Raw genomic sequence first — 16,565 nt, 5'->3', positions numbered from 1 at the left:
TTGTGATTTACAAAGTGTGTGCTGTGAGAATATCTAATAATAATCACTTTTTAAATAAGGATGCATTATGAAAGGAATATGACATGCGCAAGAGATGCTGGTAATATTTTCCTTTGAGAGTATAATAGTGTACATGGCATCTAGGTCATTTTTATTTCTCTGAGAATAAAAACCTTAGTATAACAGTTTTAGTAAGTAATATGCTACAGTCCAGTTACAGCTTGTTCTGATCAAGTAAAAACAAAAAAAAAGTATTTTAAAATGGCTTATTTAGTGGCACCACAAATGTGAATTAATATCTACAAAACAACAAACATTACAACATTCATTTATTTAACTAGACAAGTCAGTTAAGAACAAATTCTTAATTACAATGACGGCCTATCCCGGCAAAACCCAGATGAGGCCGGGCCATCTGTGCACCACCCTATGGAACTCCCAATCACAGCCGGATGCGATACAGCCTGGATTGGAACCAGGGACTACAGTGATGCCTCTCGCCTCTTCACTGTTGACGTTGAGACTGGTGTTTTGTTGGTACTATTTAATAAAGCTGCCAGTTGAGGACTTGTGAGGCGTCTGTTCCTCAAACTAGACACTAATGTACTTGTACTCTTGCTCAGGCCTTCCACTCTGGTTAGAGCCAGTTTGCGGTGTTCTGTGAAGGGAGTAGTACACAGCGTTGTATGAGATGTTAGAGCCGATTTGGGCATATTTGTATAAAAGACTGAACATACTGAGCTCCATGTACATTTGTGTAAATATATTAAATATAAATGTATATGATGAAATATTAGGTACGTACCTTTATGATTTATTTACCTGATTGAGATACACTAATAACAAATGAATATAACTCAGTTTTTGGCCCCCCCTCTTGCCCATTCATTGTACTGTGTTAATTGTGTTAGTATAAAGGCAGGAAGTTGGGCCTTTGGGAGGGGGAGTCCTTGCTAGATGCGGGAGCGGTATAGTTTTTTGACCATATAGACATACAGACATATAGACATACAGACATATTGACATACAGACATACATACAGAAAGACAGACATATTATATTATGTATTTGCATTTCAAGTAATCTCTGCTTTAAGTTGATTGGAGAATACCTTTTTGTTAGATAAGAAGAATAAACATTTTTTGTTGCACCATATTCCTGGATCTCATTGAATGTTTGGCTGTTTGGAAACGTTGAGTGTGGACTGTATGCGTCCGAAACAAACCCGCTTCAGGCTTGGGCAGTGGCTATGGTAAAGAGGAAAGGAAGCCACTACATGAGATCTTCAGTTTCTTGGCAATTTCTCGCATGGAATAACCTTCATTTCTCAGAACAATAATATACTGACGAGATTCAGAAGGTATTTTTTTCTGGACATTTTGAGCCTGTAATCGAACCCACAAATGCTGATGCTCCAGATACTCAACTAGTCTAAAGAAGGCCAGTTTTATTGCTTCTTTTAATTAGAACAGTTTTCAGCTACGCTAACAATTGTAAGAAGGGGTTTCTAATGATCAATTAGCCTTTAAAATGATAAACTTGGATTAGCTAAAACAATGTGCCATTGGAACACAGGAGTGATTGTTGCTGATAATGGGCCTCTGTACGCCTACGTAGATATTTATAAAATAAAATAATAAAAAATCTGTCGTTTCCAGCTACAATAGTCATTTACAACATTAACAATGTCAACACTGTATTTCTGAACAATTTAACTTTATTTTAATGGACTTTTTTGGTGGGCTTTTCTTTCATAAAAACAAGGACATTTCTAAGTGATCAAACTTTTGAACGGCAGCATATATATATATACATACATACATACATACATACATATATATATATATATAAAACCTGCTATCAATGCTGATAATGCTCATCATGTTGTTTGCACTGTTACCGTGCACGTATGACCATAGAAATCGCTCTTGCTGCACTGAGTACCATATTGATTCACCTACATACTGATATTTGATTTGAGAGCGAGACGCCCACGTTGGCGTGTTTGTATGTATGGACTAAATGTTTTTGTTCTTAATGCCCTGACCAAAAAAAATTAAAAATAAAATCTGCTAGTGGGATGTCTCAACTTCCTGATGTCTTTGAGAAGGTGTCGATTAGTCTATATATGCAGATATTACAGTAAAAGGACATGAAGGGTTTTAGGCAGCATTGCAAACTACTATTACTGTGCCCGAGATCCACTTGAGTGGCTGGCAGAGTGTGTGCACCCATGGTGGAGAGAGATTTGGTGAGTTATTTAAATAATCTGCTTAATATTGCAGAAATAATGTTGCTTCTGATGGGGTCAAATTGGGGTCCTGGTAGGGGCTGCACCAAATGTTTGATGTGTTATAATAATTGATTATGCTCATGTTGTATTAATAGAAGGGGAGGGGGTATGGGACCCCACCTCTATATTTATAGGATCCTAGACTACAGATTAACAATATATATATATATATATATATATATATATATATATATATATATATATATATATATATATATATAATAAGGTTTTAAAATGGTTCCAGTCTCATCTAAGACTCTGCCTCTTATAAAGAAATGGTCTGAGAAATGTGTGAATTATTGCATGGGGTCTGTGAGAAAACACTTCAAAGATAAACACAGAGCCCTGCAAGGGAGCAGAAGAGATGAGGCTAGTCAGACATACTTCTATAAATCAACTTGGGGGAGTGGACATTTACTGCTGAGGCCTTAGAAAACACTAACTATTGTATCTCTTGCAAAAGTTAAATATATATGCAATACTATAAGTTAGTATTGCATATATATTTTGAAGCAACATTTGATAGATACAAATATCTTAAGGTGCCATGTTTGACAGTTACATGCAAAGAATATATCTGTCATTAATGCTATTCCCTCAGGTATTTCCCAGCTAATAAAAAGTCATGATCTTCCACTTAGAATATAACCTAGTCTATTGATATCAAAGTCCAGTGTACAAATAGACAAGATAATATTTTTATAGCGAAATAAAAATAATTTGACAACTATCAGATAATACATTTAAGATAATATGTACCCCTCCAATACAATGGTGTCAAAGTTTACAGACATTGATTACACGTGTACCTTCTGCAATGATGGACCTAAAAACACTTACATTTGTTTTAAGGTTGTTTGTACACTATTCAATTTTGGAGAGCTATAGGAGTACATAGAGTAAAATGGGTCACTATTGATATTAAACACAATGTTATAACCTTTTCTTACAGTACTCTGAACTGTATAACTAATGTCATGGTATTGGTTGATAAATGTTATATCCACAAAAGCAACATTTTAAAATTAACTCCCTACTTTTGTGTTTTTGATACTGTTTTTAATTGAGTCTCTAAAATGACTAAATAATTCAAGCTTTTCTTCAGTCCGATATTATCACGAAGTATTTCCTGAATAAGTGTCATTGTTAAGTGTCATCCCAGATAATGGCTCGAGGAGATGGCTGCCGTTTTACGGTCCCCTAACCAATTGAGCTATTAAGTGTTTTTTTTGCATTATTTGTAACTTATTTTGTACATAATGTTTCTGCCACAGTCTCTTATGACCGCAAAGAGCTTCTAGATATCAGGACAGCGATTACTCACCTCGTACTGGATGTAGAATTTTTCTTTAACGAGTCAGACGTGAAGGATTTACTTCAGACAGCCGACAAGGCCCTCTTTCCCGTCATTTAAAGGAGAAGACGTCGTTAATGTCGGGGTGCATTGTAAGGATCCGACGGCGTGTGGGTAATCTGCCTTTACCATCGGTCCTAATAGCCAATGTACAATCATTGGATAAAATAGACCAACTACGATCACGTATATATCCTACCAACGGGACATAAAAAACAGTAATATCTCATGTGTCACCGATTCATGGCTGAACGACGACATGAATAACACACAGCTGGCGGGCATTACACTGTTTCGGCAGGATAGAACAACCACCTCTAGTAAGACAGGTGTTGTGAGGGAGTAAAAGATGTTAGGGACAATAGGATGATTCACAATAATTGTTTGCTAATATAATTGCTGGCAATAATTTAATTTTGGTAATGGCAAGACTGGTGAGAGGTAAAATCCTTTGCATAAATTGCCTACAATACTACACATTAATAGCTAATTATGGAAAATACAGGATTTTTAAAATATCTATATTTTTTTTATGTCCATTTATAATACAAATCGAGGTGAGGGCGATGGAAATGAATTTGGCGGTTGATCTACTTCTGTTCTGTGAGTGGCATTGTGTGCTCTTTTCAAAGGATGGATCCCAGTCTCTTCAGGGCTATGGGATCCGGGGAAGGTCTGCCAGGCATTGGGATGACAACCCAACTCAAGATGAGGGCTTTTAACGGGTGGAACAGTGGGGACCTATTGGAGGTTCACTTAGCAGCAATGCAAATATCATGGTACAGCTATATAGACAATCATGGTACGTTTACAAACATATTTTGATAAATAGAATTGAAAGTGTCTCATTATGGTAAGTGGTGAAATAAGTATAGCCAGTTACAATTGTAATGGCTTAGCAGATAAGAAAAGATTATCAGTATTTACCTGGCTAAAAGAGAACGAATATAATATCTATTGTTTACAGGAAACTCATTCAACAATTTTAGATGAAGTTGTGGGAAAAGGACTGGGGGGCGAAATATATTTCTCCCATGAGCAAAGAAATTCAAAAGGGGTGATTGTTTTAATTAACAGTCATTTTAATCCAAATGTGCAAATTGTCCAAACAGATCATCAAGGTAGATGGATTATTTTAAATATGTTATTGGACAATAAACAGATATGGCTTATTAACCGATAACGGTCCAAATAATGATGATCCAAGCTTCTTTGAAAATATATAAGAATTAATCATCAACTCTACTAGCAACACTAGAATCCATTATTATGGTGGGAGATTTTAAATACAGCCTTAAAATACCTCTATGGACCGTAAAGGAAAATCAACCTCTTAAAGAAATCATGAATGTCATGGATATATTGGAATTAGTGGCTATAATGGAGGCTTAAATACCCTGACCTAGTGAGATATCCATTGCGGAGGCTTAAATCAAGCTAGTCGTCTTGATTACTTTCTTATATCATTCTCTCTGGCACTAAAAGTTTTTAAAAAGTGTTGATAGGGGACAGAATGCGGTCAGATCATCACATAATTGGCATATATATTACTCTTACAGAATTTCCACGTGGGCGAGGATATTGGAAATTTAATCAAAGCCTACTAGATGAAACATTTTTTTAACTAAGACAGAATAATTTATAACTGTCTTTTTCAGGCATAACATTCACATTTGTGGCCTGCTAGAGGTCATTTCAGAGGGCTCTGGCAGTGCTCCTCCTTGAACAAAGGCGGAGGTAGCGGTCCTGCTGCTGGGTTGTTGCCCTCCTACGGCCTCCTCCACGTCTCCTGATGTACTGGCCTGTCTCCTGGTAGCGCCTCCATGTTCTGGACACTACGCTGAGACACAGCAAACCTTCTTGCCACAGCTCGCATTGATGTGCCATCCTGGATGAGCTGCACTACCTGAGCCACTTGTGTGGGTTGTAGACTCCGTCTCATGCTACCACTAGAGTGAGAGCACCGCCAGCATTCAAAAGTGACCAAAATATCAGCCAGGAAGCATAGGAACTGAGAAGTGGTCTGTGGTCACCACCTGCAGAACCACTCCTTTATTGGGGGTGTCTTGCTAATTGCCTATAATTTCCACCTTTTGTCTATTCCATTTGCACAACAGCATGTGAAATTTATTGTCAATCAGTGTTGCTTCTTAAGTGGACAGTTTGATTTCACAGAAGTGTGATTGACTTGGAGTTACATTGTGTTGTTTAAGTGTTCCCTTTATTTTTTTGAGCAGTGTATATAAATATATATATATATATATCATACACACACACATTTTTGTAATAATGACAACTGCAACAATACTGAATGAACACTTATTTTAACTTAATATAATACATAAATTCACACACACAGCTCTGAAGTGACAATGATACTGAAGAGTCTGCTTAGGAGACAAATACTCTCAACTGTTTGAATAAAAATAGAGTTTAAGTTACCTGTGATGAATGTTGAAAACAAAAACTGTCATTTCTATATGCAGGAAATCCTATTTTAATAATGGGCATGGTAAGAATTGACGACCAAAGTGTGAGTCATAATTCCCATGACACCTTCTAGCAAAATCTGAAAAGCGGTTCCTTCATTTATTCCATAGAATATTTTTAGATTCACTTAAAATAAGGTCTGTGTTTCGTGTAGGCTTACACCACCTTGCCAATTTTATAACTGTGTAGATATCCATAGGACAAGGTAACTCTGATCAATATTGGCTAAATATAAGCGAAGCTCATTTTTTTTGTAGAGTGGATTTGTGAAAATATGTTGACAAATGTTACCTTATCCTAGTGAGATTTACACGGGTATCAAAACATTGAGGCGGTTTAAGCCTGCACGAAACAGACCTTATTTGAAGTAGATCAAGACATTCTCTATGGAAGACATGAACGGTAAAGTAACGAAGGAAACCCTTTCAAGTTCAGCCGCAAGTTATTACAGGAATTATAACGTGTCGACTATTTCTCTCTAATCCGGAAACTATCACCTCGAAAAACAAAATGTTTATTCCGTTCCGTATTTTATCTAACGGGTGGCATCAATGAGTCTAAATATTCCTGTTAGTATTGCACAACCTTCAATGGTATGTCATAATTACGTAAAATTCTGGCAAATTAGTACGCAAAGAGCCAAACTGTTGCATATACCCTGACTCTGCGTGCAATGAACGCAAGAGAAATGACACAATTTCACCTGGTTAATATTGCCTGCTAACCTGGATTTATTTTAGCTAAATATGCAGGTTTAAAAATATATACTTGTGTATTGATTTTAAGAAAGGCATTGATGTTTATGGTTAAGTACATATTGGAGCAATGACAGTCATTGATTGATTGTTTTTTATAAGATAAGTTTAATGCTAGCTAGCAATTTACCTTAGCTTAATGCATTCGCGGCACAGGCAGGCTCCTCGTGGAGTGCAATATAATCAGTGTTAGAGCATTGGACTAGCTAACTGTAAGGTTGCAAGATTGGATCCCCCGAGCTGACAAGGTTAGAACGTTCCTAGGCCGTCATTGAAAATAAGAATGTGTTCTTAACTGACTTGCCTAGTTAAATAAAGGTGTGTTAAAAAAAATTATAATAATAAAAAATAAATTAAAATAATAAAAAAATACAGCAAATCGGCACCCATAAATACAGATTTCCGATTGTTATGAACACTTGAAATCGGCCCCGATTAATCGGCCATTATGATTAATCGGTCGACCTCTAGTATGTATGTATGTATATGTATGGGTATGCACGTATATGTATATATATATTTACCCCAAAAAAGATGGGGGATTGGAAAAGATGCAGACAATTACATTGATGGAAGCAACAACCTTCCTGCAATATAAAGCTGACACACCTAAAAAAATTAAAAATAATAATAATATAAGGGGTGGGGATCTATGTATATTTGTAAACAACAGCTGGTGTACAATTTATTGAAGTCTCGAGGTCTTACTCGCCTGAGGTAGAGTATCTCATGATAGGCTGTAGACCACACTATTTACCAAGAGAGTTTACATCTATATTCTTTGTAGTGGTCTGTTTACCACCACAAACCAATGCTGATAATAAGACAGCACTCAATGAGCTATATACGGCCATAAGCAAACACTCACTGAGACGGCGGTCCTAGTGGCCGGGGACTTTTATGCAAGGAAACTTACGTTTGTTTTTAAATCTGTTTAACCTCATTTCTAATAGCATACTAAATGTGCAACCAGAGGGGAAAAACTCAAACACCTTTACTAAAAACAAAGATGTGTACAAAGCTCTCCTTCGCCCTCCATTTGGCAAATCTGACCAAAATTATATCCTCTCGATTCCTGCTTACAAGCAAAAACAGGAAGCACCAGTGACTCAGTCAATAAAAATGTGGTCAGATGAAGCAGATGCTAAGCTGTTTTAATAGCACAAACTGGAAAATGTTCTGGGATTCTTCCGATGGCATTGAGGAATACACCACATCAGTCACTGGCTTCAATAAGTGCATCGATGACATCATCCCCACAGTGACTGTACATACATACCCCAACCAGAAGCCATGATTACAGGCAACATCCGCACTGAGCTTAAGGCTAGAATGACTGCTTTCAAGGAGTGAGAGACTAACACGGACGCTTATAAGAAATCCTGCTATGCCCTCCAATGAACCATCACAGGCAAAGCGTCAATACAGGACTAAGATCGAATCGTACTACACCGGCTCCAACGCTCGTCCGATGGGGCAGGGCTTGCAAACTATTACAGACTACAAAGGGGAACCACAGCCGCGAGCTTCCCAGTGACAGGAGCCTACCAGACGAGCTAAACTACTTCTATGCCAGCGTCGAGACAAGCAACACTGAAACATGCATGAGAGCATCAGCTGTTCCGGGTGACTGTGATCACAGTCTCCATAGCCGATGTGACTAAGACCTTTAACCAGGTCAACACTCACAAGGACGCAGGGCCAGACCAACTGGCAAGTGTCTTCACTGACATTTTCAACCTCTCCCTGTCTGAGTCTGTAATATCAACAAGTTTGAAGCAGACCCCCATAGTCCCTGTGCCCAACAACACATAGGTAACCTGTCGAAATGACTACTGACCCGTAGCACTCACGTCTGTAGCCATGAAGTGCTTTGAAAGGCTGGTCATGACTCACATCAACACCATTATCCCAGAGACCCTAGACCCAATCCACCCCCCCCCCCCCTAATTTGCATACTCCCCAATCTCTATTGCACTCAACACTGCCCTTTCCCACCTGGACAAAAGGAACACCTTTGTGAGAATGCTATTCATTGACTACAGATCAGCGTTCAACACCACAGTGTCCTCAAAGCTCATCATTAAGCTAAAGACCTTGGGACTAAACACGTCCCTCTGCAACTGGATCCTGGACTTCCTCACGGGCCGCACCCAGGTGGTGAGGGTAGGTAACAACACATTCGCCACGCTGATCCTCAACACGGGGGCCTCTCAGGGGTGAGTCCTCAGTCCCCTCCTGTACTCCCTGTTCACTCATGACTGCATGGCCAGGCACGACTCCAAAACCATCATTAAGTTTGCTGATGACAACAGCGGTAGGCCTAATCACAGACAACGATGAGACAGCATTTAGGGAGGAGGACAAAGACCTGGCCATGTGTTGTCAGGACAACAACCTCTCCTGCAATGTGATCAAGACAAAGGAGCTGATTATGGACTACAGGAAAAGGAGGACCGAGCACGCCTCCATTCTCAACGACAGGGCTGAAGTGGAGCAGGTTGAGAGATTCAAGTTCCTTGGTGTCCACATCACCAACAAACTATCATGGCCCAAACACACCAAGAAAGTCATGAAGAGGGCACAACAAAGCCTAATCCCCCTCAGGAAACTGAAAAGATTTGGCATGGGTCCTCAGATCTTCAAAAGGTTCTACAACTGCACCATCGAGAGCATCCCGACTGGTAGCGTCACTGCCTGGTGTGGCAACTGCTCGGCTTTCGACAGCAAGGCACTACGAAGGCTAGTGCGTGCAGCCCAGTACATCACCGTGGCCAAGCTTCCTGCCATCCAGGAGCTCTATACCAAGCGTTAGAGGAAGAGGAAGGCCCTAAAAATGTTCTAAAGACCCCAGCCACCCATGTCATAGACTGTTGTCTCTGCTATGGCAAGTGGTACCGGAACGCCAAGTCTAGGTCCAAAAGACTTCACAGCTTCTACCCCCAAGCCATAAGACTCCTTTACAGCTAATCAAATGGCTACCCAAACTATTTGCATTTCTCCCCTCTTTTACACTGCTGCTACTCTCGGTTTATTATGTTTGCAGTCACTAACTCTACCTACATGTACATAAACTCAGCAAAAAAATAAGTCCTCTTACTGTCAACTGCGTTTATTTTCAGCAAACTTAACCTGTGTAGATATTTGTATGAACATAAGATTCAACAACTGAGACAAACTGAACAAGTTCCACAGACATATGACTAACAGAAATGGAATAATGTGTCCCTGAACAAAGAGGGAGGGGGGGTCAAAAGTAACTGTCAGTATCTGGCCACCAGCTGCATTGGGTACTGCAGTGCATCTCCTTCTCATGGACTGCACCAGATTTGACCGTTCTTGCTGTGAGATGTTACCCCACTTCCACCAAAGCACCTGCAAGTTCCCGGACATTTCTGGGGGGAATGGCTCTAGCCCTCACGCTCCGATCCAACAGGTCCCAGACGTGCTCAATGGGATTGAGATGCGGGCTCGTCGCTGGCCATGACAGAACACTGACATTCCTGTCTTGCATGAAATCCTGCACAGAACGAGCAGTATGGCTTGTGCCATTGTCATGCTGGAGGGTCATGTCAGGATGAGCCTGCAGGAAGGGTACCACATACGGGAGGAGGATGTCTTCCCTGTAAGGCACAGCATTGAGATTGCCTGCAATGACAACAAGCTCAGTCCGATGATGTTGTGACACACGGCCCCAGACCATGACAGACCCTCCCTCCAAATCGATCCAGCTCCACAGTACAGGCCTCGGTGTAACGCTCATTCCTTCGACGATAAACGCAAATCCGACCATTACCCCCGGTGAGACAAAACCGCGACTCGTCAGTGAAGAGCACTTTTTGCCAGGCCTGTCTGGTCCAGCGGCGGTGGGTTTGTGCCCATAGGCGACGTAGTTGCCGGTGATGTCCGGTGAGGACCTGCCTTACAACAGGCAACAAGCCCTCAGTCCAGCATCTCTCAGCCTATTGCGGACAGTCTGAGCACTGATGGAGGGATTGTGCGTTCCTTGTGTAACTCAGGCAGTTGTTGTTGTTGCCATCCTGTACCTGGTGTGATGTTCAGATATACCGATCCTGTGCAGGTGTTGCTACACGTGGTCTGCCACTGCGAGGACGATCAGCTGTCTGACCTGTCTCCCCGTCTTAGGCGTCTCACAGTACGGACATTGCAATTTACTGCCCTGGTCACATCTTCAGTCCTCCTTGCAGCATGCCTAAGGCACGTTCACTCAGATGAGCAGGGACTTTGGGCATCTTTCTTTTTGTGTTTTTCAGAGTCAGTAGAAAGGCCTCTTTAGTGTCCTAAGTTTCCATAACTGTGACCTTAATTGCAGAGGTCAGTGTCTTAACAACTGTTCCACAGGTGCATGTTCATTAATTGTTTATGGTTCATTGAACAAGCATGGGAATTAGTGTTTAAACACTTTACAATGAAGATCTGTTAAGTTATTTGGATTTTTACTAATTATCTTTGAAAGAAAGGGTCATTTCTTTTTTTAGCTGCGTTTATTACCACGACTAACCGGTACCCCGTGTATATAGCCTCGCTAGTGTTATTTTACTGCTCCTCTTTAATTATTTGTTAACTATCTATGTTTTACTTAACACGTATTTTTCTTAAAATTACATTGTGTTGTGTTATGGGCTTGTAAGTAAACATTTCACTCAGGTCTTCTACACCTGTTGTATTCGGCGCATGTGACCAATACAATTTGATTTGTTACTTTCTCTTACGTTGTCATAACAATTGTATTTCTTTGTTTGTCTTTGATGTTACTGTCTTATATTTGATTCAATAAAAAGTCGCCCCTCAACTCAATCGTAAATCGTTGAGTTTTAGGCTACTAGCTAAGTTAACGTTCTCGCCGTATCCTGTTACCTTGGAAGGTTGTTATCTAGCTAAGTTAACATAGCTGGTTTACAAAGTTATGTATCCAGAAGAAGACGTTATCTACTCACCAGTATTTTACAATGGCTGTAACTTGTAAGGGGTTGGCCTGGTCGGGGTAGAGGAGCCTGCATTCCCCGTAGATTGCCTGCAGACCCGGGGGGAAGAGTGACGCCAGGCCGGGGGCTGCTGGTCCGCTGGTAGGCCGCACTTCGTCCATCCCCTACTGCTTCAGAAAGCTGGGAATACCTCCAAGGGCGACACAAATTACTTTCTTCGGGAAGATAAGGGAGAATCCCTCGGCTTACTGTTGGTTGATGGAACAACAGTAACTGTATTTTGAATTGTTGATATTGCTTAGAAGCAAAAGTAAACTGTCGCCCCACGATTGTTATCCCCAGTCAATGTTGTTCGCTCCCACCTATGAAAACTTTTCCTCATTGGTTTGGGCTGTAGACAGGAACGGAGGAACTGGTCAAGCTCGTTTTGCATGTCCCGGTGCCCCGTTTGAACGGGGTTTACATCATTTTAGATCATTCAATTGGTCTTAAGTGAGACATCCACTCACCCGGGGTTACGGGACATGCGCCACTAATTGAGTGATGTTTACTCAATCCAATCAAAGTGCCATTCTTGGGTAGGCGGTTCCAAATACAGAGATGTGGTTGGCTGAACAATTGTCAATCATTACCTGAGCCCCTTTCGCAAGAACATGAACATTTTTTCCTCAAGTTTGTGATCACATTACAATTGATCATAATGTGTGTTTATTTTTGAGGGTGAAAAGTTCTGGGGCCTGTTGCACAAAAGTAGAATTAAGACATCCGGGATAAATGACTCAGCTGAGCTCAATGAAGCCAAAACATGTGCGTCCAGGCTTAATTGGTTGCACAAAGACCAAGCCAGGATGAGCAGACACGGATTCATTAAACCAGGTGAAACCAATCCTGGATAGGTGCGCGCTCACGGCTCACTCAAATAGACCCCGCCACAGATCACAGATTAACTGATTTACCATGGCAACTAGAGCCGCGTACTTTTCCCCGTCGGAAGCACAAATCCTCATGGAGGCATACGAGGAGGTAAAATATATAATTAAGAAAAAAGGCAACACCGCCACAGTGATAAAGCAAAGAGAAAAAGCGTGGCAAAGTATTGCAGACCGCCTGAATGCGTAAGTAGTGCACAATTACACAGTCACCGCTCCGCTGAAACATCACAATTACAATTCAAATATTTAATTCACATCTCCAAAAATGCAGTTGTACTGTAATTATGAAACGGTTCAATTTTTAATTGAAATGCACTGCAGATATGAGTGAAATTGTGTAAAGTAACTCCATCACACTGTATAAAGCTATGATACATTTTTTGATATTTTTACTGAAAACAAGACAAAAATACCGAGTAATTTTTTGCAGTGTGACTCCATTAAGTGTGTGTGTGTGTGTGTGTGTGTGTGTGTGTAGATTAAACATAAACGGACATGGCAGCAGGTCAAAATCAAATACAAGAACATTCTGCAGAATGGTATGGTCCCTGACTAATATTTAACAAAGCACAAGCATATATTGTACCCAGAAGGTGCCTGCTCACACATTGTCTGTACTGTTTTAGCAGTGAAAAAGAATACCCACAGACAAGGCACGGGTGGTGGGTCACCAAAGGCTGACCTTACCCCAGCAGAGGACATGGCCTTGGAGCTAAATAAAGGCAGGCCCGTCTTAGAGGGGATCCCTGGGGGGAAAGAGACGAGCATAGGTTCCTCCCAAGATGCCACCCGCTTCATTCAAGGTATGTCCTTCCATCTCTACATGGGATACAACCACATTCATATTGAATCAATTTGGACTGTCTGACTTTGGTTTACCTATTGTCTTGCAGTGTCTGGCAGCACTGTGTTCCTGTTAGAGCCACCAGCACAAGCACCAGACGATGCTGATCCAGTGAGCACTCCATCAAAGGCATACTGTAGGCCTGGCATGTCTTGTCTACTAGCTTCAATATGAATCCGATTAAATGTGATAGGGTGAAGGCCCCAGTACAGCAGCAACAGCACATGATGGAGACGATGATGAGGAGGAGACCATCTCTCTGGATTCCAGAAGGCATGAGGTATCATGTTAAGACTGTGAAAGTACTATTTACTCTACAATGGTGAGGAGGAGTCATCAAAATCAAAAAATCTAATTTCTTTTACAGGACCCAGATGCTATACAGTGGGAAAACCAGCCTGGCAACATAGTGCGTATTAATAAAAGGACACCACATCCTGCCAAATTCCAGCTGCACTAATTGTATTGTGTTCACAGAGCTCACAAGCTATCAGAAAGTTGTATGGCAACCACCTCCGGCGCCAAATAGAACTGGCAGACATAGACATTCAGTACAAGAAGAAAAAGATGGAAAATCTTGCACTGGAGTCCAAAATAAAAAAGAGGACAATTAGGAAACTGGACCTTGAAATAAAAAAACTTGAGAGGGAGGTGAGATATGCCTTCAATGTACACTGTATGCTAACTGTAACACAAATGTATTAATCATTATTTTTCTTTCCTCCCCCAGCTCCAAGAAGATGACACAGCTCAAAATAAAAATTAGGTATATTCTCGTAAAGTCAAGTGAGCCATGACATATGAGCTCTTATTGTGAGCACACAGGACGGTGGCATCTTTCTAAGTTTTTTTTTTTATTTTCCCAGCAATCAGTACAACCAAGTCATCGTTATAAGGCATCGCCCTCTTTTGCCCACCCCCCCCAGCACCAGGTGTGGCCACTAGCCTATATGAAGGCCCAAAATTGTGTGTTCCTTTCTGCTCTGACAATGGCATGCCCATTCGTGCGAGATGTGGTGGATGAAGAAGCACTTGTGCTGAGGAGAGCCTTCAGGCGAGAAAGGGTCTTCAGGGACCGGTTGGACCCACTGGCCTTCCCTGATGACCATCTATATGAAAGATACAGGTTTTCTGCAGATGGCATCAGGTATCTATGCAGACTACTGGGTCCCAGGATTAAGCACCGCACTGCACGGAGCCATGCACTGAGTGTGGAGCAAATGGTTTGTGCCACAATTTGCCGCACAATAAGGAGTGTGTGTCTGGCTATCAAAGCATTAGCAGATGTCTTCATCTCCTTCCCTGGCCACAGAAGACTCTGTGACATCAAAGAGGAGTTCTATAGGATTGCAGGTAAGAGGATCTACAAATTACAGGACAACTGTTAACACATAGTAGGATACTCATTACTTTGTGTGACAGGTTTCCCCAATGTCATTGGTGCAGTGGACTGCACACACATAAGGATAAAAGCCCCCTCAGGTGCCCTTGAGGGCGATTTTGTGAATAGGAAATCCTTTCACAGCATTAATGTTCAGGTGAACATAACTTTTTGATATTGTCCATTGACGAACACTCTGCATTGCCAGTGATGTGCATTGATTGGTGTAATATTCCTCATCTTATGATTTCAGATGGTCTGCAATGCTGACTGTGTGATCAGCAATGTTGTGGCAAAATGGCCTGGCTCAGTCCATGACTCCAGAATCTTTCGGGCCTCTGAAATCTATCAGTGCCTATCACAAGGTAAGCCACACAACCCCTATTTATAACCATCATGGCTCAAGAATATCACTGTGTTTGAGGTAGTAATGATGAGATTTTGTGTTGACAGGTGAATTCTCTGGTGTGTTGCTGGGAGACAGGGGGTATGGCTGCCAGCCTTTTCTCCTGACACCTTTCACAGACCCCCAGGAAGCACAGCAGGCCTACAACCATGCCCATGCCAGGACCAGGGCCAGAGTTGAAATGACCTTTGGCCTCCTGAAGGCACGCTTTCACTGCCTTCACAAATTAAGGGTCAGCCCTGTTAGGGCATGTGATATTACTGTGGCTTGTGCTGTCCTCCACAATGTGGCCTGCCTGAGGAAGGAGAGGGCCCCCAGAGTGCCACCAGCCATGGACTGGGACAATCCGGCAATCTTCTCTGATGACGACAGTGGTCGGCTGCTGAGGGACCAATATGTGTTGAATTATTTTAGTTAGTATGTGTGCTTTCAATTTTGGTTAAATATGTCCTGCGGTGGCAGAGGAATTTGGGTTTTTTTGGGTTCGTTTTTTTACGAATTTGGCCTCTTATGATGTTTGTGCGGTATACTGTGTGTAATACAAGGCTGCAGGGAGGCTACTGCATCCATTCATTTGTCTGTTCAGTTGATGTGTATGGATTTGTCCTGCATTTATTTTAGTGTGCAGACATGCAGGGTGTGTTATATACAGACCTTTGAATGTGTATGTATCATTTTGTATAATATGCTTGGATTCTGTGCTTTCCATCTTGTAGAGTCACTGTGACTTCAGTTTCGAAAGGAGCTGATGGTTTACCTGCTTTGTTTTGTCCTTATTCAATAAAGGAACATAATGTTACACATTGTGTTTTTATATTCATATGGAATGTGTATTTGTTTATATGACAGAGTACTAGGGCCACACTGAAGAAAAAGGATAAAGTCATAAATTTGAGGCTGGTTCTTTCTGCAGAAAAGCTACATATTGTTTTTACAGTTTTGATACTTATGACAATGTGATACTTAATATTCTGGCACATCAGCATGTCTTTGTTTATGAAACCATACTGAAGTACAATTTCACGAAATGCCCCACGTCTGTCATTTTAACAACTGTCCTCCTTTAAAACAACTGGTTACAATATTATTACTTGTGTTTTTTTCCCCCTCTGTGGCCCTAATATTCTATCATTTTATATATAGCCTTATAGTCTATGGGAAACT

The 16,565-nt window shown here is 41.1% G+C and overlaps 2 protein-coding genes and 1 long non-coding RNA gene across 4 annotated transcripts in view; 2 read left to right on the top strand and 1 right to left on the bottom strand.

Annotated features, from left to right (window-relative positions):
• Positions 1-12,385, bottom strand: part of LOC129853763 (suppressor of fused homolog) — a 32,754-nt gene extending 20,369 nt beyond the window's left edge. For both annotated transcript variants that reach the window (XM_055920154.1, XM_055920143.1), the window contains exon 1: positions 11,851-12,385. In XM_055920154.1, the coding sequence (XP_055776129.1) occupies positions 11,851-11,999 (149 nt within the window). In that variant the 5' untranslated portion in view covers positions 12,000-12,385. The remainder of the gene's footprint in view (positions 1-11,850) is intronic.
• Positions 12,386-12,456: 71 nt separating this feature from the next.
• Positions 12,457-13,749, top strand: LOC129853773 (uncharacterized). Its single transcript, XR_008759177.1, has 3 exons — positions 12,457-13,309; positions 13,397-13,573; positions 13,664-13,749. It is a non-coding gene; the product is annotated as an uncharacterized LOC129853773 (long non-coding RNA).
• Positions 13,750-15,028: 1,279 nt separating this feature from the next.
• On the top strand, positions 15,029-16,221 carry LOC129853758 (putative nuclease HARBI1). Its single transcript, XM_055920130.1, has 2 exons — positions 15,029-15,360; positions 15,449-16,221. The coding sequence occupies exons 1-2, from the start codon at positions 15,249-15,251 to the stop codon at positions 15,817-15,819; spliced, it is 483 nt and encodes a 160-aa protein (XP_055776105.1). The 5' UTR covers positions 15,029-15,248; the 3' UTR covers positions 15,820-16,221.
• The last annotated feature ends 344 nt before the right edge of the window (positions 16,222-16,565 follow it).

Source organism: Salvelinus fontinalis, chromosome 1 (genome assembly GCF_029448725.1).
Source record: "Salvelinus fontinalis isolate EN_2023a chromosome 1, ASM2944872v1, whole genome shotgun sequence".
NCBI classification, from domain to species: Eukaryota; Metazoa; Chordata; class Actinopteri; order Salmoniformes; family Salmonidae; genus Salvelinus; species Salvelinus fontinalis.
This window is presented reverse-complemented; position numbering and strand designations above follow the sequence as displayed.